The sequence below is a fragment of the Coenobita brevimanus genome, chromosome 57 (assembly GCF_032717465.1).
Source record: "Coenobita brevimanus isolate Jiangsu-jjx chromosome 57, ASM3271746v2, whole genome shotgun sequence".
Taxonomy (NCBI): Eukaryota; Metazoa; Arthropoda; class Malacostraca; order Decapoda; family Coenobitidae; genus Coenobita; species Coenobita brevimanus.
This window is the reverse complement of record NC_137010.1, coordinates 2,297,712-2,322,267: the sequence shown is the minus strand read 5'-3', so window position 1 is coordinate 2,322,267 and position 24,556 is coordinate 2,297,712. Positions and strand designations below refer to the sequence as shown.

Genomic DNA, 24,556 nt, shown 5'->3' with positions numbered 1-24,556 from the left:
CCATTACCACCACAACTACCACCACTACTACCGCAACTACCAGCACTGAGCGGGAAGTACCACCTGTTGCTTCGTGAGACCAGCTGCCGTGGCCACCGCAGCAACCACAACCACCACAATTCTGACTACCACAATCCCAGCTATCACCATCTCGACCGCCACAGTTCAGCTACGACAACAACCACAATCATAACTACCACAATCCGAACCACCCCATCTACCACAATCGCAACTACCAGCCTACCACTATTCACAACTACCAGCCTACCACTATTCACAACTACCACCATCCACCACAACTACCACAAGACTCGCTTTCTCTCCTGGCACTCGACCTTCCAGCATTCCAGTATCATCCTCGGCCTGCATCTCTTCTCCTTCCCTCCCCGCTTCCTTCTCTCCCTCCCTCCCCTCTTCTTCCCTCCCTCACTCCGGCCATCCCTCCCTCCCCTCTTCTTCCCTCCCTCACTCCGGCCATCCCTCCCTCCCCTCTCCTCTCCTCTTCCTTCCCTCCCTCCTCCTCATATCTTCCTCCCTCTCCTCCCACTTCCTCCCCAGGTTCTCTCCTTCCCTCCCTCCCTCTCTCCCTGCGCCAGACTGATCCCTCACCCTCCCTTCGGCCAGGAGAGGGAGGGGGAGGAGAGAGAAAAAATGGAGTCATAAGGCACCTGTTACCTCCTTCCCTCCCTCCCTCCCTTCTCACCTCCCTCCCTCCCTTCTCACCTCCCTTCCTTCTTACCTCCCTCCTTCCCTTCCTTACCTCCCTCCTTCCCTTCCTTACCTCCCTCCTTCCCTTCCTTACTTCCCTCCTTCCCTTCCTTACTTCCCTCCGTCTATCAGTGCTTCTATTCTCTCTCTCTCTCCTCGATTCCTTGGGTACTCCTCCCTTTGTGTGTGTGTGTGTGTGTGTGTGTGTGTGAGAGAGAGAGAGAGAGTGTCCCATTATGGTCGTGTCTGGTCGTCGTTGGGTGTACAAATATGGCGGCCTCGGTGCATGACGTCATCACCCGGAATGGTGGTGGTGGTGGTAGTTGTGGTAGATGGGATTGTGGTAGTTGTGGTAGAGGTAATTGTGGTAGTATGAAGAAGGATTGCGGTTGTACTTACCTACCTATCAGCTTGATTACCTACTTACGTGTCTACCTTATGTAAGCAAACCATACCTACCAGTATACATTACCTACCTACTTAACTACTTACCTGCCTACCTACCAGCGTACTCACCTACCTATCTAACCCTCTAACCTAACCTACCTACTTTCCAACGTATCAGTAGTACCTACCTACCTACTTGCCTACCTACCTACCTACTTGCCTACCTACCTACCTACTTGCCTACCTACCTACCTACTTGCCTACCTACCTACCTACTTGCCTACCTACCTACTTGCCTACCTACCTACCTACCTACTTGCCTACCTACCTACCTACCTACTTGCCTACTACCTACCTACCTACCCACCCACTTGCCTACTACCTACCTACTTACCAACGTATCAATAGTACCTACTTACGTACTTGCCTACCTACCTACCTTCTTACTTGCCTGCCTACCTACCTACATATATGCCTTCCTACTTGTATGCCTACCTACCTACCTACCCGCCTGCTACCTACCTACCCACCTGCCTACCTATCTACATGCCTACCTACGCACCTCCCTACTTAGCCTTACATACCTACGTATCTACCTACCTGCCCGACCACCCACCTCAATACTCTTACCAGGGGGAGAGAGAGAGAGAGAGAGCATACATTCCTTTATGTGTAGGTGAGACGGATGGACGTGTGTGTGTGTGTGTGTGTGTGTAGGTTTTGGAATGTGCAGTATGTGTGCGCGTCTTTATTGTGTAAGTATACTCGTGTGTAGGTATTTGAAATGTACGTGCGTGTGTACATGTAAGCACTGGAATGTGAGAGAGAGAGAGAGACTATGTTCTCGCGATCATTAGACTTAAGAATGTTCCTCCACCTGTCTCTCCTCCCTCCCTCCCTCTTTCTCCTCCCTCCCTCTTCCTCCTTCCCACCCATCCAAATATTCCCTCCTTCCTCCCTTGCTCCTCCTTCCCATCATTTTCCCTCTCTCTCTCTCTCTCATTTCTTCCCTCCCTCCCTCCGACCCACCTTTTCTTTCTTCTTCCCTCCCTCCCTATCTCCCTCCCACCGTCCCTCCCTCCTCCCTTCAGAGGTCAGGCACTGAACTTTGACCTCAACCCCTGACCTCCCTCCCCACGCATCCGCCGCAGGGAGGGGGAGGGAGGGAGGTGGAATTTGAGGGTGCAAGAAAGGTACGATTGGGGGGAGGGAGGGAGTGAAAGGAGGGAGGAAAGGGGAAGTAAAAGGAGGAAGGAGACGATAGGGAGGGAGGAAGTGGAAGGAAATGGGGGAGGAACAGAGGGAGGGGGGAGTGAAAGGAGGGAGGGAGGAAATTGAGTGAGTTATAGGAACTAAAGTGTGTGGTTAGGAATTTCTCTCTCTCTCTCTCTCTCTCTCAAATTCCCATCTCCATCTTTAACACCGAGTTATACCATGCGATTAACACTACAATATGATGATGCTAGTCACGAAGAAGTGGTCTGGCAAGGGAATAGAGCCGTAGCAAAGTTTTCAAGGTATTTAAGTCAACGGGTCTTGATTGTTGCTTGATTTTTTTTGTTTGGTTTCGGTTCAGCTTGATTTTGGAAGAGATTGGTTTTGTGGTCAGCCTTTGTTTCTTTCTTTTCGTTATGCAAATTCGTATCAGAGGATGGAGGAAGGGAGAAAGAGACAGGAGGGAGGGTGAGAGAGAGGGAGATTGAGGAAGGTAAAGGAGAGAGAGAGAGAGAGAGAGAATTCGGACTGGAGGGGTAGGATAAAGGCCCGGGCTGTGTGTGTGTGTGTGTGTGTGTGTGTGTGTGTGTGTGTGTGCGTGTGTGTGTGTGTGTGTGTGTGTGTGCGTGTGTGTGTGTGTGTGTGTGTGTGCGTGCGTGTGTGTGTGTGTTTAATATAGACCTAATTTGGATCCTTTACAAACAAATGGATACGAAGATGTTATGTTTGGGATAAGTCGCTAAAGAGGACGTGTTAAGAGCTAGTGAAAATTGTACCCAGAGATTTAAATGGCCTCTTTGGTGGTGGTGGTGATAGTGATGGTGGTGGTGGTGATAGTGATAGTGATGGTGGTGATGATGATGATTATTATTATTATTTATCTCATTATTTATTTGTTTATCATTTTTGTTGCTTATATTGTTTACATAGAGAGGAAGAAAGCCAGGGAGGGCAGATGGTAGAGGGAGGGAGGGAGGAAGAGAGAGGGAGGGAGGGAGAGAAGAACCCAGACTATTCAAATAAGGGAGGGAGGAGAGAGAGTACATGTAAGGGAGGGAGGGAGGAGAGGGGGAGGGGACGGAGAGTACGAAGGGAGGGAGGGAGGGAAGGACAAGGTAAAAGGAGAAAGAGTACATGGTGGGCTGGAGAGAGAGAGAGGGGGAGGGAGGGAGAGAGAGAGAGAGAGAGAGAGAGGCATGGGGAGGGGAGTACGTAGGAGAAAAGTACAGAAAAGGAGGGAGATGGGAAAGAGGGAGGGAGGAGAGTGTGTTTAAGGGAGGGAAGGGAGGAGAAAGAGTTTATGGGAGAGGGAGGGGGAAGTACTTATAGAGGTAAGGGGTGGAGTTACATTGAGGGAGGGAGGGAGAGAGAGAGAGAGAGAGAGAGCCAGTGTGGGAGTGAGGGAGAGGAAGGAAGGGGGGGTGAGTGTGGGAAGGTGATGTGTCTAACAGGTTGGATTAGCCCTCCCCTCCCCTCCCTTCCCTCCTCCCCTCCCCCTCCACTCCCCTCCACTCCTCATTCCTTGGTATCCATCCTTTTCTACCTTCAGATGTTTTTCTCTCTCTCTCTCTCTCTCTCTCTCTCTCTCCCTCCTCCTCCTCCTCCTCCTCCTCCAGACGACCTCCCAGCCAGATTGAAGGGATGTGGTTTTGGAGGGAGGGAGGTAATGGCTCTCCCCCACCCACCTCCACCACCGGAAACTTTTGTCTTAATTGCAGTACATAGAGAGAGAGAGAGAGAGAAAGAGAGAGACGAGAAGAAGTATCTGAAGGTAATTTCTTCTCCCAGTTTCAACAAAGAAATATTTAGTCGCATTGTTATTATTATTATTATTATGCAGTGTGTGTGTGTGTGTGTGTGTGTGTGTGTGTGTGTGAGAGAGAGAGAGAGGTGAGAGGTTAACCAGCTTCCGGGTGAAACAGGTTAAGGTGGGAGACGCCAGCTGGTAGGTAGGTAGGTTGGTTGGTAGGTAGGTAGGTAGGTAGATAAGTTGGTGGGTTGGTAGGTATGTGGATAGATTGAGCAGGTTTGTAAGTAGGTCGGTAGGTAGGTAGGTAAGGTGTTAGGTGGGTGATTAGTGTAGGTAGGTAGGTATGGTGGTAGGTGGGTGATGAGTGTAGGTAGGTAGGTATGGTGGTAGGTGGGTGATGAGTGTACAGTAGGTAGGTAGGTATGGTGGTAGGTGGATGATTAGTGTAGGTAGGTAGGTATGGTGGTAGGTGGGTGATTAATGTCGGTACGTGGGAGGGTAAGTAGGAAAGGAGGATGGTGTGGGTTGGTAGGTAGGATGTAAGTAGATGAATGTGAAGGTAAGCAGACAAGGGATATTAGGTAGGTAGGGAGAGAGAGAGAGAAGCAGATTTAAACATCATCGGTGTGAAGGGGCTGGGGAAGTCTTCAAGGCCTACTGACGTTTGTATCTATCTGTCTATCTATCCATGTGTCTGTGTATCTATCTGTTTGTCTACCTATCTATCTATCTATCAGTCTATCTGCCCACCTACATGTCTAAATCTGTCACTCTATCTATCTGTCTGTTTATCTATTAATCTCAGTCCCTCGGTCAGTCTGTAAATCAATCAGTTTATCTATCTATCTATTTATCTGTATCACTTGGTCCCCCCCCCCTGTCAAATAGCATCGCAGCAGTCTTGAATCTCGATATTAGTGCAAAATCGGTGACATGAAAAGGCGTGTGGGCTTCAAGCAAAGAACAGTATAGTGTGCATAAAAAAGTGTAAGTAGGTAGGCTGTAAGTAGGTATATGTAGGTAGCAGATACACTTGTAGGTAGATACGTAAGTAGGACGGTAGGTAGGTATCGGTAAATTGTGTAAAGAAGTTCAAGCACTGAGAGAGAAAGAGAGAGGGGGAGAGAGAGAGAGAGAGAGACTTCCCGTGAACTCTCTCACATTCCCTACCTTTCCTTCGGCGTTTCGTGACCTCTCCCCCCCCCCCCTTCTCTCTCCTGTGGTATTTCGTGACCTCTCCCTCCCTCCCTCCATGCTCTCTTTCCTCCCTCCCAATCTTCTCCCTTCCCTCCTTACCTTTCCTTTCTTCATCCCTCCCTTCCTGTCTTACCCCTTCTCTCTTCCCTCCATTTCTCCCTCCTGTCTTCTTTCTCATTCCCTCCCTCCTTCTTTCCTTATGTTCTTCCTTCCCTCCTTACCTTCTTTCCTCCCTTTATTCATCCCTCCCTCCCTGTCTTACCCTTTCTCTCTTCCCTCCCTTTCTCCCTCCATCCTTCTTTCTGATTCAACTACTATTTACCTTTTTCCATTTCCTCCCTTCCATCCCTCCTCTCCCTTTCCCCCACCCCCCTCACCCCTTCCTTTCCCCTTTGCTCCCACTCTCCTCCCCTTTCCTTACCCCTCTTCCCTTCCTCCCACCTCTCTCTCTCTCTCGTAATGATTTCCCCATGATTTGGTATATAAAACAACTTCATTGCCTGTTTTTACACACACACACACACACACACACACACACACACACACACACACAACCTCCCATTCCTCGCTTACTTCCTCACACCCCCAACCGCCACCTCTCTCTCTCTCTCTCTCTCTCTTTTTACATTCTTTCCTGTCCCCCCCCCTCACCTGCCCTTTGACCCCAGGTAGAGGTGGGGGCGAGGTCACATTCCCCAGCAATAACAGGTCAAGGGTCAACAAGCAACACCTGATGAGAAAAACCCACCTGAATTGAGCACAGGTGAGGTTCAGGGTGATTGTGGTTTTGTGTATATTCAGGGGTTCACACACACACACACACACACACACACACACACACACACACACACACACACACACACACGAGCTCATTCTGTGACGTAGGGCCCATACGATGCTGATTACCAAACTCCTACCACAGTTACCACACCCACAGACCCACCATTACCTACCACACCCACTGACCAACCAACATTACCTACCACACCCACTGACCAACCAACATTACCTACCACACCCACTGACCTACCAACATTCCCTACCACACCCACTGACCTACCGACATTAACTACCACACCCACTGACCTACCAACATTCCCTACCACACCCACTGACCTACCAACATTACCTACCACACCCACTGCCCTACCAACATTACCTACCACACCCACTGCCCTACCAACATTACCTACCACACCCACTGACCTACCAACATTACCTACCACTCCCACTGACCTACCAACATTACCTACCACACCCACTGCCCTACCAACATTACCTACCACACCCACTGCCCTACCAACATTACCTACCACACCTACCGACCTACCAACATTACCTACCACACCCACTGACCTACCAACATTACCTACCACACCCACTGACCTACCAACATTACCTACCACACCCACTGACCTACCAACATTACCTACCACACCCACTGACCTACCAACATTACCTACCACAGTGAGGGAGTGTATAATACCAAACTATATTTATTTCTTTATTTACTTCAGCTTATGTACAGATTAATTTCTTGCGTAAAATGATTCCCGTTACTATTTTGATTAATTGTACATAATTTATCTTTACTTCTCGTCCTCCACTTCCTTCTCTTGCATTTTTTTATTATTATTCTTATTGTTGTATTTTGTTGATCTGTTATTGTTATTATTCCTATTATTTTTATTATTATTATTATTATTATTATTATTATACGAAGATGCTACTTATGAATTTCGAAGGCCATAGTTCAGAATTCTTTGTTGTAATATTTAACGTGCTGAGAGAGAGAGAGAGAGAGAGAGAGAGCCGTGCCAAATATTTATGATAGGAGGGAGAGTAAGGGAGGGAAGGAGTGGTGAGGGAGGGAGGGTGAGAAAATGTGAAGGGAGGGAAGGAAAGTGAGGAGGGAAAGAGGGAATGGAGAGAAATCAGAAGGTGGAGAGGGAGAGATGGAGTGTGTGTAAAAGGAAGGAGTTGCAGAAGGAAGGAGGGAGAAGTGATGTAGGCAATAAGGGAAGGTGGAGAGGGAGAGATGGAGTGTGTGTAAAAGGAAGGAGTTGCAGAAGGAAGGAGGGAGAAGTGATGTAGGCAATAAGGGAAGGAAAGGGAAGGTGAAGAAGGGGAGAGAGAGAGAGAGACTGTGTGTGGTCTTCAAACTACCACAACTACCAACATTCTCATCTACATCACCCCTCAAGGTAAACATTTGTAGTGGTTGTGGTAGTGATGGTATAGTTGTGGTATTGATGGTGGTAGTTGTGATGTATTTGTAGTAATGCTGGTAGTTGTGGTAGTAATGTTAGTAGTTGTGGTGATGGTGGTAGTTGTGGTGGTGTTGATGTTGGCATGTCTTATGATAGAACTGGCATGAGGAGGAGGGAGAGTGGGAGGGGAAGGAAGGGGGGAGGGGAATAGGTATCAGGGAGGAAGGAATGAAGACAGTATCGGAGAGGAATAGAGGTGAGTGAGAAAGGGTGAAAGGTGAGGGAAGGGAGAGAGGCAGGTGGGTGACGGAGAACAAAGGAAAGCAAACAGCATTATACCTCTTGGCTCTGTCGTGTTTGTTTAATATAGGAAAGGTTACAACTAATGAAACTATTCTATAAGCTAAAGACAAGGGTAGAAAAGCAGGAAGGCTCTCTCCCCCACCCACCACACCCTCCAGCGAAAGCCGAAAGGAAATAGAATGACCACCATGCAGCATAGAAAAGCTGTCATGGAAATTTCGTAGGAAAGAGGGAAGGGAATTTTTATTCTACACTACCAGAAAATGAAAGTAACGTTCCCAACATTATTTATCGATGTGCTGCGGGTGTATCATTCAGGCTGTCGGGAAGAATAGAAGAAGTATATACACAGAAATTTATTGAACATTCTTAACGGGGTTGGACGACAGATAAATATCCAGGCGATTTTTAAAGGTTAGTACTGTATCACAATTTACTAAACCAGAAGGCAGTGTGTTCTTATACTTACGATCATCACCCCTGTCTCTCCCTCCCATCACCCCAGTACCTCCATCACCCCTGTCCCTCCCTCCCATCACCCCAGTACCTCCATCACCCATGTCCCTGTCTCCATCACCCTTGTCCCTCCCTCCATCACCCTTGTCCCTGTCTCCATTACCCCAGTACCTACTTTTATTATTCCCCCTCTCACTTCCGCCTTCCCCCAACATCCCCACCCCTATGCCATCTCTCCCTCCGGTCCTCCCAAGCTTCCCTTTCTTCCCACCATTCCCTCACCTTCCCCCCTCTTGCTCACCTCTTTACTTTCTTTCTCCCAACCCCCTTTCCTACCTCCTCCGTCCCCCCATCCTCCTTCTTCCTCCCCATCTCCTACCTCACTCTCCTCCCCCTCACTCTCTCCATCCCCCAACCTACCCTCTCTTCACCCCTTCCATCCCTTCTCCTCCATCTCTACCTTTTCCCGCTCCTCCCTCGCGCTTCCCATCTCCCGCCTTTCTCCCCATCACTCCCCTACCTTTCCCCATCACCCATCTCATTCGCTCCCTCCCCCTTCTCCCTCCTACCTTCCCCCGTTCTCACATGCTCCCTCCCCACCCCTTCCTTTCCCCCACCTCCCCGCCCCTCTTCTCCCTCACCTCAATCCTCCCCTCCATCTCTCCCTTCTCCCCCCATTCCCCCTTCCCGTACATAGTTGTAATGCTCCCCCCCCTCCCTCTCTCCCATCTTCTCCCCCGTCCCCTTCTTACCCCCTCTCTCTCGTTCCCCCACCTTTCCCCCTCTCTTCCCACTCCCTCGCTCCACACCCTTCACTTCACTTCCCCCACCCCATGCCCAACCTCCTTCCTCCATCTCCCCTCCCCCCACCTTCTCCCTCTGTTCTCTCCCTTTCCCCCCCCATTATCCCACCCCCTTCCTTTCCCTCACATTCTCCTCCCTTGCTCCCCCCTTCCCCCATCTCTCCACTCTCTTCCTCCTCCCTCACTCCTCCAGCTTTTCTCCTCTCCTTTGCTCCCCAAATTCCCTCCCCTCTCACTCCCCCACCTCTTCTCTCCCGCTCTCCCAGCTTCCTTCCCCCTGTTCCTTGCTCCCCCCACCTCACTCCCCTACCTACCACCCCTCTTCCCCACCTTCCACTTTTAATCTTACCTTCCCCTCCTCCCACTCTCTCTTCCCCTTCCCCTCCTTTCTTTCCCTCACCTGCCTCCTCCCCCCACCATTCTCTCACCATCCCGCCCCTATCCCTTCCCACCCCTTTCTCTTCACTGCTCCCCCCCCCACCACCACCACCACCAATCCTCTCCTTACCTTTAACTAGTGGAATTAGATGTCAGTGATAGTCTTCTATGTAACAAGCAGCCTCGAAAGGATCATTAGGTCTGTTGTTTTCCTTTGTACTCCCTTCCCTCCCCCACCAACCTCCTCTTTCCCAGCCTTTCTCTCTCCTCCCCAGCCGCCCTTTCCCTTCCTTCCGCCTAACCTTCCCCCTCCACCTATCCACCCCCCCCTCCAGTCCCTCCACTTTATCCCCTTTCCCTCACCCTACCCCCTTCCCATCCCCCCCCTCTCCTCTCCCCTGCCTTAACCCTATCTTTCCAACCCCTTTACTCCCGTCTCCTTCCCATCCCTGCCTCTTCCCTCCCCCACCCACCAACCCCTCTCTCCTTCCCACACCCCTCCACCTATTAACCCCTTCTCACCCTCTCCACCACTTAACACCTCTCCTGTCCCCCACCTTTATCTACCCCCCTCTGCCACCAGCCCCCCATCACCCTTCCTTCCCCCCTCACTCCTCCCTGCACCTTTCCCCCCTTCTGGGACGCACCTTCCCTTCTCCCCCCACCGTCCCCTCCTGGGGAGGGAAGGTGGAAATTGGGGACTCCCCTCCTCCCACCTCTCCTGGGGGTAAAGTGTGAGAGGGGAAAAGAGGATCCTTCCTCTCTCTCCCCAGAAGGGGAAAGGGACGGAGGAAGGAGAGTCTCCTCCCCCACCTTACCCCCCAGAAGGGGGGTAAGGTGGGGGAGGAGACTCTCCTTCCTTTCTCCCTCCCTCTTCCCTTCTGGGGGAAAGGGTAAGGGAGGTTCCTTTCTCCCCACCTTACCCTCTTCTGGGGGGAGAGGTGGAGGGAGGTGACCCCTCCCTCCCCCCAGAAAAGGGTAAGGTGGGGGAAGGAAACCCTTTCCCCTTTCTGGGGGGGAAGGGGAGTGATGAAGGAAGGAAGGGATAGGGGTGATGGAGAGAGGAAGGGATAAGGGTGATGGAGGAAGGGATAGGGGTGATGGAGGGAAGAAGGAAGGGATAGGGGTGATGGAGGGAGGAAGGAAGGGATAGGGGTGATGGAGGGAGGAAGGAAGGGATAGGGGTGATGGAGGAAGGAAGGGATAGGGGTGATGGAGGGAGGAAGGAAGGGATAGGGGTGATGGAGGGAGGAAGGAAGGGATAGGGGTGATGGAGGGAGGAAGGAAGGGATAGGGGTGATGGAGGATGGAAGGGATAGGGGTGATGGAGGGAGGAAGGGATAGGGGTGATGGAGGGAGGAAGGAAGGGATAGTGGTGATGGGGGGAGGGAGAAAGGGATAGGGGTGATGGAGAGACGAAGGGATAGGGGTAATGGAGGGAGGAAGGGATGGGGGTGATGGAGAGAGGAAGGGATGGGGGTGATGGAGGGAGGAAGGGTTAGGGGTGATGGAGGGAGGAAGGGATAGGGGTGATGGAGGGAGGTAGGAAGGGATGGGGGTGATGGAGGGAGGTAGGAAGGGATGGGGGTGATGGAGGGAGGTAGGAAGGGATGGGGGTAATGGAGGGAGGAAGGGTTAGGGGTGATGGAGGGAGGGAGGGAGGAAGGGATAGGGGAGATGGAGGGAGGAAGGGATAGGGGTGATGGAGGGAGGGAGGAAGGAAGGGATGGGGGTAATGGAGGGAGGAAGGGTTAGGGGTGATGGAGCGAGGGAGGAAAGGATAAGGGTGATGGAGGGAGGGGAGAAGGAAGGGATAGGGGTTAGGATGATGCAGGGAGGAAGGGATAGGGGTGATGGAGGGAGGGAGAGACAGGGTTATTGGAGGGAGGGAGGGAAGGAATGACGGGGATGATGGACGGAGGGAGAGAGACAGAGGTAATGGAGGGAGGGACAGTAGGAGTAAGGAAGAGGCGGCAGAGGAAGGAAGGAGGTAGGAGATCGAGAGAGGAAGGTTTAAAATCCGGGTTCACGACCTCTGTTTCTCTCTCCTTCCCCCTCCCTCCCTCTCACCCCTGTATCTACTTACCTGCATACTTACATAACCGACCTTTATGCTCCCCGTAAGTACCTGTAAGTAGATTCACCTGTTAGTAATTAAATCCATTGTTACCTTTCTCTCTGTGTGTCGTGACGTCTGGATAGGCCTAAGAGAGGGAACAAGAGAGGAAGGAGGGAGACAGAGAGGGAGGGAGGGAGGTACGGTTGTTATCAGTCACGACTATGGAGGGAAAGGGGGGGGGGAGTGATGGAAATAAGAGAGAGAAAGAATGAATGATGGAAGATGAGTGAAGAAGTAGACAGGAGAGAGAAATGGAAGGTTTAAGATGCTGAGTGATAAGATTAAGATAAGGAGAGAGATGTGGAGGATGACTGGAAGGAAAGATAAAAGCAGTAAAGGTATGAAGGAAAATGTTTGTCTGCTTTTATAAGACACTGATATTGGCAGAGGTTTAACTTTCATCCGATGGTTTTAATGTACGAAGTGTGTTCAGAGAGTATCCTTAGGCTCTGGAAAAGTAAATAGCTAACCTGTTAAGCCAGGACACTAATCCCCCTCAAAGTTGACCCCTTCTGACCTGACACACGCAGTCCAGCGTTCTTTCCACTGCCTGAAACATTATTCAAAGTCGGTTTAGTCACATTCGTCATGATCTCCTCTCTTGTCTTCGCATTAGTCATGATCTTTTTTCGTCTCAAACTGGGAACCATTCAGGGAGTTTTGAGCTTGAGGAATAACCAAAAGTTGTATGGAGCTGTTTGGTGAGTAAGGAGCTTGCCGGACCTGCGGGATGTTTTGCTTGGCCAAAAATTTCTGAATCAGTTAAGAATGTGCTGGGGCACTGTCATGGTGCAGCTTCCAACATACCGCTTCCCAAAGGTCTGATCTCTTCTGCAGAACTGCGTCACGAAGAGGATGAATAACGTCAAGGTAGTAATGTTTGTTGACAGTCTGACCCTCTGGTGCATATTTGTGAGGCACAATACCAAGGTAGTAGGAAAATGTCATCATGCATTTCTCCTTCCTGTGGACCCTTTGTGCTTTTTTTGTGGCTGAGACGACCCGACATGCTTCCACTGAGATGATTGTGCTTTGGTTTCTGGGTCGTACCTGTACACCCAAGTCTCATCTCCAGTGATAAGTCTTCAGAAAGTCTGGATCACGATTTGCACACTCCAACATGTTTTCAGCAAAGTTCATCCGAGAGCGACGAGGTATCTGCAGGATACCGAAAACCAACTTTTATAAATGTTTCAGGCAGTGGAAAACACGGGGCCTACTTTGAGGGGGATTAGTGTCCTACCTCAGCAAGTTAGCTATGTATTTTTTTTAAGCCTAAGGACAGCAACCTTCTTGACAGACCTTGTATGAAATGTTAGATATCACTGAATCTTAGTTTTCAATATATGTATAATTGCACTTTGATGATATTGAGGAACGGAATGTTTTTCTTTGTATATTTCCCTTCAAGTGTGTGTATATTGATAAGCAGCGGGATATTTCTCACCATGCTCACAGTTATAATATCTGTGTGTACCGCTTTTGATTTGCCCCACATTATCACCAACTACTAAGCCACGCATACCACGACCAGGGAACTGATGAAGAAAGAGGATGTACATCAAAGGCATGTCCTTCACAAATCAGTCAAGAGAATGTACCTCTAAGTCAAGCCCACCACAACTAGAGGACCACTCAACGAGTCTGCCTGTGGGTCTGTCTTTTTCTGCTTTGCTGCCGCCTTATATTGAACTACGGCAGTGGAGAGAAAGAGATAGATTTCCTGGGACAGTAAACAACAGAGAGGAAAAAAGAGACAATGGAACAATGGGAAAAATAACCAACAATAGAAAAAAGTAATGTGTGACTGTCTTATAAGTGATGCGGTGTGGAAGACCCTTAACTAGAAGGTTCAACACCTCTCTGATAAATAAGGCCACTACATCATCACCGAACCATTATCATAATCATCTTGTATATTCTCCCAGGCCACGTCATCACTTTTACAAAATCATATATCCTCTTTAGCTCTAGTGTTATTGCATTCCTTAACTAAAACTTTTTTTTTTTTTTTTTTTTTTATAAACCAGTTTGTTTCATAAACTAGGTTATTTATAGCAAAACAAGTGTATTGTCAACTTTGGGGGGTGAACAGGAAGGTATTTTAGTTACATGCAAATGGAGAGTGAGAGACTGACGAGGAGTGTATGTGAGTGAGGTGGAGGGGAGGGAGAGGGAGGGGGAGGCCAAGGGTGAGATGGAGGGATGAAGTGGAGAGGTATGTGATAGAAAGCAGATATGGACAGTTAGATAATTGTTAATATGAAAGAGAATATAGTATTGTGAGTATATAATCAGCAGCAGAGGATGTAGTGAGTAATAATGTTACCAGCAGATTTCAGAGTTGTTAGTGTGAAGGTAAAGAAAGCATTGTTACAGCGAAAATAGTTGTTAATGTGAGGATGAAAATATATGTTTTGATGTGAACGGAAAATAGCCTTAACACTCCGGCTTCATTGACTCGCAGAGCTTCATAAAATTGTTTGGCATTATATGGAATAAAATAGTTGAACAGTGCCGATCATATGAGAGGCATGGCAAAGTTCTGAATAGGATTGTCAGTTTAAAGAGCTAGAATGTTGTGTGATAACTAAAAAAAAATAATGAACAGAATTTAAGTTTAGTCACTGATTGCTTATTTTGAAATGTAAATTGACTAATTAAACTGAAAATACAACTGTTTCACGATGAACAAAGAAGGTATTTAAGAAATTTTAGTTTAAATATGAAAATAAAAGATCTGGTTGAAGGTGAAATTAATAATGTGCACATAAATCTACGAAGAGAATTGTTTGGTTGATAATTAAAACATAAGGCTTAGTTGAAGGTACAAATTATGCCATCAAAATGCTGGAAATAGAAGGTACTCTAATAATAAAAGTGCACGATATGCTTCAAGGACAAAATGATGTTCACATAATTGTAAGAATCCGTCTGTTGACGAAAATGGGTTCAGTTTAAGGGTAAGATTATGTTAAAAGGTTACTGGAAACAAATTGAGAGTGTAAATAGAATGGTTTGAGGATGAAAAATGTTTATGATTGAACTTAATTTGGCTTGACAGTGGTAAGGTACTAATAGAGACACCCTCGCATGGTAACACCAGTAATACCGTGCAAATTAACCACCAAGCCTCCTATGCCACCCAACCAATCCACGCGCCATATGAAGTAAACTAGTGATGAACAAGTGCTATACAGGGATCCTTCAAAGGCCAAGGGGCGAAGTTATATACTGATGGCGAGCAGACTAAACTGCTTCCCTTTAGAATGTGGCGGTTTATAAGAGGGCGAGTTCGACTGTCTAGAATATAACTGAAGCAAGACCGCGCACTCAAAGGAAGGCGTGTATCTAAAATCTCAACTACTAGGTTTCCTAAACTGGATAAATTCGTCAGGCCGTATCGTGAATCATCATACATCCGAATGAAGGGGTTAAGAGTTCATATATCTACCCCCCCCCCCTCCACTACGACAGGCCTTCCCAAAGCTGAATAAAATCGCTTGACAGTAGCCAGTGAATGAAATTAAAAGCATCATCGAAGTGAAGGGGCTGATATCACGATGATGTGCAGTGTTTATATGCAAGTATAACAAGACAGTTGTTTTCGAGTTGCCCAAATTTTCTAAACAAACGCAGAACCAGAGACGTTTATTAGTTGCCCGTGTTTATTTTTTCCCTAAAACTCGTTTCTCGACCAGTACTACATTTCCTGTTACAAATCTGAATTTTCTCTTAGCAGAAAAGAAACCAATTTTTTACCTTAACCCAAACATAGCAACCAAGGAAGATGTGGATGAAATGCGAGCCTCAGTGTGCAAATGAAAGGCAACATGTAGAACAGGGGCTCGCCTCCTCTGCCAGACATACGAAGTTTATATTCCTAACTCTCAATAACCTCTTGTATAACTACTGGGAGCGTGATACATAACCAGATAACTAACGAACTTAAATGTATCGCACTGTACCTGTCATAATAATTCAGCTGATAACGTAGCAAAGCATAAATAAAGTTGAGGTTGTGGGTAGGGTGCGGATTGAGTGACTCCCTTGTGACGTCACGGCGGCCATGATGTATACACACCCGCGCTGAGACGATGATGGAATTACCTCTTTTTAACCGCCCCTCAGACACGCTTACGTAAAGGGCGGGAATGTGAGATATATTTAGCAGATACGGAGTTTTGTGGGTGAGACCGGAGCGCTAGGGAGGTAAGGTGAGCATTCCCGGTAACTTAAGAGTCAGGTGTACAATGGCGTGAAAACCACAGGATTGGATTATTGTTGGATTTAAAAAAAAAAAAAATTATTCGTCTGATGTGTTAATCTGAGGTGTAATGTTAGTTTAAAAGATCGACTGCAGAGTTTCATAACTACTATGGATTTAAGATTTGAAGGGGGATCTGCGACATCCCTTTCCTCTGTAGTGTGGGTGATTGTGGAATAAAGCTTTGTATTGCAAATTTTGTACCTTTTTCACCTGCAGCTGAAAAGTTATGTTGTCATTTTATATTGCAAAGCTCTTGTAACTTAAGTATTTCTTAATATACACGACTTCTTGTGATCAGTACCACATCACCTCAGTTCATAAGTACATCGCTATCTCACCTACATTTCCAATCGTTACGTAAATAACTCTGCAACATTCATACATAACAAAAATATTACCAAGTAAAAAATACTGTAATACAACACAGAAAACGGTAACAACACAATCTGCTCCCTTTCCCAGTTTAAAACAAAATTTGCGTAAATACCTTACCGGCACTGGTAAATCGCCTGGCCGACATTTATGGTGATGTGAGGGAAGGGTATGGGGGCTGTCACGGGGCATTGGGCGGGGCAATGGGGGTGGAGAGGTGATAATGGGAGGGAGGGAGGAAATGGAGAGGTGGAAGGGGAGGGAGGGATATTTAGAGGGGTATTTCTCCACCCTCCATTACGCCGACCGGCCCTAAACCGTTCACCAGAGGGACTTACGGGCCGCATGCAGGATGGGCGGCCTAATGGTGCGTTGATTTCGGCGGGAATTTCAAAATAAGGTTAACCCCTAGCACACGAAGGTGATATATGTATTTATTATATAACTACAGGAGTATTCTGTATGATTATTTTTGAGGGAATGTGATTGTCGTCCATCTGAATCGTTATTATCATTACTTTTATGACTACAACTTTATCATCGTTGTCAAATGGTGTAATTTATTCCTCATTCATTCTCTAAGGGCGTTACTTGGAACTTTATGAGAGAGAGAGAGAATCTGGGATATCACCTAATACTCTAAGGAACGAGAAGCTGCACAATAATACCCCAAATCACCCAATTTCAATGGAGCCTATGAATTATGTTGAGTGCTAAGGTGGGACGGGTGTATGGAGAGTGAGGGAGGTTATTACGATAGGACTGGTAGATAAAGATGAATAAAGGAGAGGAAGAAAATGGTTAAGGGAGAGATGAGTAACAGGTGGGTAGGTAAAAGTATGTATGAACAGGTTAAGGTAGGTAAGACTAAGGGAGAGAAGAGAAGGATGGGTAAGGAGAGCCGAGTTAGAAGACGGTGAGTAAAGGATGAATGAGGGAAAAATGAGAAAAGGGAGGGTGAGTAATGGGAGACGAGAAAGGGGTGGGTTGGGGAGGGTGACTAAAGGATAAGAGAGATGGAAACAAAAAAAGTTGGCAGAAAGGGAGGGTGAGTAAATGGTGAATAAGGGAGATGAGAAAAGGATAAATGGGAGGGTGAATAAGGGAGATGAGAAAAGGGTGGGTCTAAGGGAGGGTAAGGGTGGCTTTAAGTGAGAGTTATGCCACTAATGCTTCCCTTAATAAATATTCAATGAGCTGTTTAGAATAAGACCTAAATGGAGTGTGAGGCAGGCAGGGAGAGAAGAAAGGTTGGGGGGAGGCAAGGAGGGAGGAGAGAGAAGGTAGGGGGAAGGCAGGGAGGGTGAGGAGAAGGAAGATTCGGAGGGAGAGGGGGGGGGGGGAGACAAAGGAGGGAGAAAAGATTGGTAGGATGGATGAGGGATAGAAGATATGTGGGGAGGGAAAGAATGTATGGAGAAAATGAGTGAAGGAACAGAGAGAAGAATATGAAGGAGGAAGGGACAGAGGGGAAAACGATACAGATGAGAGGGAGAGGTTAAGAAAACGTCAGAGGTGATGGAATATGGATAGGCAAAGACAAGACAAGACAGGACAGATCATCTTAGACATAACAAGGTCAGCTTAAACTAAACCATGTATATACAGACTAAAAGTGATCCTCATATAACTTAAAACTTGTCACAAACACCTGCAGCCAATGGAGCATAGCCTTTGTCTTTTCGCTCTTTCGATCACTTGGCATCTGATGAGCAAGCATACCATGAAATAACATGAAAGAAAGGAGGAGGGCAAGTATAGGGATTACATGAATGTACAGTGCTTCCTTGTATGCGAGGCCTGAGGGGGCTAGAGACTGCAGTTGAAGAGTTGAGAGGAAGGCTGGGACTAGAATGTATTGGTGCTGTAGACTGAGATGGTCTGAGTATGCTGAGAAGATGGAAGATGGCAACTGGGTGTGGAAAGTGAGAAATGTGAACGTCAAGGGTAGGGTTGCAGAAGGCAGACTAAAAAAAAAAAAAAAAAAAAAAAAAAGGACCGGGGATGTAGTCATACGTGTGTGGCCTCAGAGGTAAAGGACTGAATAGGGAGGCTGCCAGAGACTGAACAGCATGTTGAGCCACCATTAGGTGACCAAGACCGAAACATGAAAGCATGTTGGAGCTTTAATAAATGACAGGATGCAAAACATGGATGTTGGGTGACAGCATCAAACTTAGCCTGATTAAACTAAGTAGTCAATCATATCAATACAGGTCTGGCAAAACTGAGCTGAAATGATACTTAGCTTATCCAAACCTAACTAGCTCAGCCAAAATCTTCACAAAACTAAACCAAAGCTTCCCAGGTCAAACCATATCTAAGATTAAACACAGCGCAATCATCCAAACCAAAACAGATCTTAGCAGAATCAAAATTTAACTGAAACAGGCAGACCAACCCAAATCATACCCACTCTGAAACTAGATCCAACAATCAACTCGGGTCCCACCTCAACCCAATTTTAACATCCGTTCTTGGTTTCAGCTGTGCGATCATGATGTACAAACTTGGACCCCATTTCAACCCAATTTTAATATCCGTTCTCTGTTTCAGCCGTGCGATCATGATGTACCTCATGAACAAGCACGGCAATGAGGAGAACCAGTACCTCTACCCGAAAGAACCGGAGGAACGTGCCAAAGTGGACCGTATGTTGTTCTTCGACATGGGCACACTCTACCAGGCCATCAAGGATTATTTCGTGAGTAGTGGGCAGAGGTGGAATGTGGGGATGTGGTGGACTAGGTGCAGAGTTGAGAGTGTGGATGTAGGGGATTGGGTGGAGAGGGCAACTGTAATGGTGAGAGAGAGAGAGAGAGAGAGAATGAATGAATGTGTGTGGATGTCTGGGTGGGAGTTGAAAATGAAGTTTGAAATATTTGTCAGAGCATAAATTAAGCATTTCATTTTCTGCAACCCAACATTATTCCCATGTATCATCAGATGGTTCTAGTCACCTGGACCTGTCACCGAGATTAGGCTGTCAGATCTCCACACCATTAGAGAGGGGAATGTAAGACGGTGATGAGAGAGTAGAGGGTTGATAATCAGATTAGCCCCAGAATCATCACTTTCAAGTTATAAGGACAAAGCCCATAATAATTGTACGACACACTGATTTCTCTTTTCCGAACTGCTGGGAAGTGATTACAGTACGCTAACTGGTCTAATTGGTCGGAACAGTGTTATGGGAATCTGCATCATGGACATGACAGAGCCAGTGGGAAAAAAAGTTCATGGTTGACATTCTCCCAGCATTGCCCTTAATAACTCCCAAGCCTGCCCAAACCACCTCATAGTTGCTTTAAAGGTCTCCTCCCCCCCCCCCCCAAAAAAAAAAAAAAAAAAAAAGAAGAAGAAGAAGAAGAAGAGTATTTTAACTAGCCTAATGTGTGGAGGTAGGCCACACCATCACCAAACCTTCACCCAACATCATACACCATTTCTTTCCCCAACATCACCCTACACTATACCTTCATCCAACACCATCACCTGCACTAAACTCCATCACCTCTCACAATCACCCTACACCATACCTTCATCCCACACCACCACCCACATCACTGGGCCTCTCAGAACTTGTGTGCCTCACATAGTGAGATATATATATTTATGCAGGGGCATAAAATGCCATATTTGGGCCTGATCTCACGTTGCAGTGGATCTGACTGTTGTGGTAACTTTAGGAGCTAACCAACTGCCCACCAAGTTACAGGTTATCAGCTTGTACAAAAACATTACACGCATGCTGACTGTACCTTATATTGGTGTTTGGTTAATCCTCTGACCAATAAAATCGTTCAGCTACATGTGCAAACCTAGGTCAAGGGTTCCTTAAAAAAAAACCTGCAGTCATTTTGAAAATATCTGTAATGATAATACTTAGGTGTGGAAGGTGAGAGTTGCGAACATCAAGCATGGGGATGTGAGAGGCTAACCTAAAAACACTTGGGATGAGGTCATAGCGTGTGACCTCAGGGATATAGGACTGAACAGAGAGGCTGCCAGAGATTGAGCTGCATGGAAAGCCGCCATTAGGTGACCAAAGTCAACGAATGCAAGCGTGTTAGAGGCTTTATAAACGATTCAAAGAGGTCTGGCTGATGATGATGATTATTTGCACCATCTGTTTTTATTAAGGTTCATGAAAGTCAAAGTTCTTACTAACATAGCCCTCCTACACAGGCCCCCAAACTGCACCAGGGTCTGCCCCCTGACCCCGAGAAGGAGAACCTACTCAAGACTTCGCTGGATTACCTGGACAACCACCTGGAGATGGGTGGCGTGCCCTACCTGTGTGGGGAGAGGCCTACCATTGCTGATATTGCCGTCCTCGCCTCCATCACTGAACTTGATGCAATGGACTACCAATACAAGTGCTACGGCGAGTTTAACAGATGGGTCGAGCGGATTAAGGTGAGTTACATAACCAGAGATGGGTTTATAATCCTTACTATTAAACTGAGCAAATAAGTCTGTAGGCAAACCCTTAATTTTTAAGTCATTCACAGAACACCTGTATATTATATGATCATCCTGCATCCAACAGCCCAGAGTATAGTCAGCAATGAGATACAAAGTACCACATGCATCAGAAATTATCATAAATGATCTGGGGGCTTGTCTACATCACACTCCAAGCATAAATAATATGATCCTATGCATGATGAAGGCATTTATAGGGAAAAGAGATACAGGTAGGCAATGAATAAAATGGGTAAATTAAGGTGGGTTGTGAAGAGAAATGATGGCTGTATGACTGATGAAAGTAGGTATACTGTAGGGAAGAAAAATACTTCTAGGTAGGTGGAAAGATGGATGGAATGGATTAAGGTTGACTGTGTAAAGGGGGGTTAAATGAGTGATGAGAGGAAATGCCCTACAGGGAACTTAGGGAAGAAAAACCTGATGTAGGTAGGAGAAAGGATGGATTCATTACTATCCTCAACCCTTTCCATAAACATGAGTTTTACCTGTTATAACCCTATCTATCCACATATACGGTATAGCCATGGGAATATCACACATCCTTGATTGATTCCCAAGCATTTTATTTTACCACTCACTCAAGATAACCGTCTGCCATTATACACACTTCGCTACCACCATAAAAACTTACCAGCACTCAGGAATTTTCTATCCACAACATAAGTAAAACCTTCCAATCAATCCATTTTTCATATACTGTACTTCTTCCAGATCCATAAATGCTGCAAATATCTTGCAATCCTTATTGCAAGCTTTTGTCACACAGTTTCACTGCAAGTATATGATTCACACATCCCCTGCCACTCTGAACACCACCCTTTTTGTCATTCATCCGGCACTGATTTAAGCCCATCATCTCATTGGTTAAGAGTCTCCTTAACACCACATCCTAAGTGATTTATTTTGTTTATTTTACTTTACTACCGTCTTTGCTTCAGTCATTCTAATATCACCATACTCTAAATAGGTACAAAATGATATTAATCGACCAGGTCCAAAAATAAACAGCTGAGTAAGAGGTGCCAGGGAGCCTCGTAACTGAATGAGAACACAGGTCTTAGTTCATACTTTCTCTCAGCACATTCTTTAGTAATTTTTGCACTGTTCTGTCACCTTTGTTTCTGTTAAAAGGCTCAAATAGTCTTCTTCCTGTGTGCTTGTGCCCACACGCATTTGTGCATGCATGCATAATACAATATGTTCATAATTAAGCTTTTCAGTGCTCTCTCTCTCTAACCCCATTACATCCTACCCACAGGAGAATATCAAAGTGTACAAGGAGTGCTGTGAAGAAGGTATTAAGATGACCAAGGACCATGTTAAGCAATTGGAGGCTGATATGAAGAAGCAGATGGAGAAGGAACGTAAGGCATCACTCACCAAGAAGTAAGGAGGAAAGGAGGGGAATAAGGAGAGAAGGTGAACGAATGAGGAGGAGGGAAAGATGGAAGAGTGAAGGAAATAGAGAATACTTACATAAAGTGAAAAGGAAGGGAAATAAAAACAAAGAATGGAAAACCACAATATCTGAAAGGAAGAGAAACTGAAGCAAGAAGAGAATAAAGAGATGAAGAAAAACAGAGCAATGAAGAAGCAACTGGTAATAAGAAAAGCAGGAATGGAAGCAAAAATGAAGCAAGGAAGAAGAAAAATTGAAGAATGAATTAAAATAATAAAAACAAGAGGAAGCAATAAATATTGAATGATAAAAACACGAAGGGAGAAGGAAATGACAAAAAGGATGGAAAAGGAGGGAACAGCCAGTGAAAAGATGAAAGCATAAAATAAATAAATACTGACTAGAGGAATATTACTTTGGAAATGTACTTTGTACACGTCACATTACATTTTTGTCATTTTAAAAAAATAATTGGCCATGTATAGCTATTTTTTTTTTTTTTCCTAAAGAACTCTGAAAACTATATGTTTTAAATGTTATGTTATTAAAGTGAAAGTTATTTATTGGTTAGTTCTGATGTGATTGTATTAGATGTTATAATACTATTAGGATATTTGTCTAAATTGTGTATTAAATATTAGCACAAAATACTTGAATAACTATGCAGGTCCAGGTCTTCCACTTTTTTTCTTTATTTTAGGCACTCATAGTATATACAAAAAAAAAAAAAAAAAAAAAAAAAAAAAAAAAAAAACTCAGAGTACCGTACATGATCATTAACAGAGAAACACGAAACACATTTCGCATCAAAAACTGATATCTTTTTACAAACTTAAATTCATATTTAAAATGAAGACAATACAGCCTGAGTGCCTAAATATTTTTACATCTTCATTTCCTAAAAAGGATGGGACAGTAGAATGACCCCAAATTGTACTAGACATTCTCAACATATAGGCAAAACGTTAAATAGTAGGAATTTTTGTGTTCTCAGTTGCTTCCGTTGATAATGTCTCGTGAAATGCTTGTTGGGAAATTTTTTACGAATTTTGTGTAGTTAGGCAAATATTTTGTGTATTATTTGCAGTCTCAAAGCCTATTTTCCAACCTTCCAACTATATTTGGTGATTTTTACCTAAATTAATTAATGTCCTTAGAATTTTTATTTTTGTCTAATTAGAAAGATTAATTGTCTGAGTCTTTTGTTTACTTTTGCTAGTTGTGTGTATACGGAAGCTTTTGAGATGAAAACACAGGAGTTTAGGTGAGGTATTTTCTCATCCTGTGTGCATTTACAGCAAAAAAGACATGGAAATCCATAGCATAATATATATAGAAGCTGACCCACTCACTGCACTAAGTATTATGTAGTTACAGTAAGAAGACACTTGATCTCAGTACTGAAGTGTTGTGAAGAAATTCTTTAATTCTAAATGATTTAAAAATTCTTAGCATCACCAGCCAGTGAAGTGCAACTATTACTGTTCATTTAGGTTTTCAGCCTCCTAGGTTAATGGTCTGGCAGATAACCACATACTTTCATAGATTAAGTTTAAACATTTTCAGAAGTTACAATACTCAGAGCTGATATTTATTATAGCACGTATACTTAAACAGGCTTACACTTACTACAGTATAGCAGAAATGAGAGGTTGTATACACATTTACAATATTAACTTAAAACTACAATGCAGACTTTTGGCAAACTGAGTCACATTGGTTCTCAGTGCAGGTAATTTAGCGAGTTTGTGATGCATACAGACAACAAAGATTAGCTAGACGAATGACTCTGAATACAGACATCACCACACACATCTCAAATCAAGCCCAGTTGCCAGCATTTAGAGCCATAGTGATGGAGTTGGCCCCTACTAAGCCATTTTAGTTGCAGTGAGGAGCCAGCATCAGTATTAATGTTGCTTGGTCAGTTCTCGTTTCTTTGTTTTCTTTAATTGCTTGATGGTGTATGTAGGCTTAGGGAGGCAGTTATTATTATCATCGATACTGAGACTAGTGTATGTTTTGACACTTGTACTAGTATTGATTGATTGGGGTGAATCATATTTACTTTTAACAGTAAAAGGTCTACTATGAAACTGCATTTATCATCATAAATTGCTTTAGAAATTCATTGCAATCAAAAGCCATAAGCCATAGTAACTGGTGGAGTTATTTTATCATTATTATTATTATTTATTCAAGTTGTTCCATGTGTTCTGTTGCTTCTCTGTGAAGTGTGAGAATAAATTTTATTATATTGCCATATTGTTTTCAATCTTCATCAGTTTATAGTTTGTCAGTGTTTACTTGATAAAGCCATAGCTAAGTTTTGCTGCTGATGAATTTGGTGTCAATTTTCCCCACCCTCGCACTACCCTGCACACCCTCATACCGAACCATACATCCATACAACACCCCACACACACTAACTCACATGCCCTAATACTACTTTACTCTTTCACACTAGCCCACACACTTTCACACTATTCCACACAGCC

General features: G+C 45.3%; 1 protein-coding gene across 3 annotated transcripts in view; it reads left to right on the top strand.

The window, feature by feature from the left end:
• The window catches only part of LOC145402058 (glutathione S-transferase 1-1-like), a 138,085-nt gene extending 113,770 nt beyond the window's left edge, over positions 1-24,315 (top strand). For all 3 annotated transcript variants that reach the window (XM_080274158.1, XM_080274157.1, XM_080274159.1), the window contains exons 5-7: positions 18,725-18,872; positions 20,357-20,587; positions 21,918-24,315. In XM_080274158.1, the coding sequence (XP_080130284.1) occupies positions 18,725-18,872; positions 20,357-20,587; positions 21,918-22,049 (511 nt within the window). In that variant the 3' untranslated portion in view covers positions 22,050-24,315. The remainder of the gene's footprint in view (positions 1-18,724; positions 18,873-20,356; positions 20,588-21,917) is intronic.
• Positions 24,316-24,556: the final 241 nt, after the last annotated feature.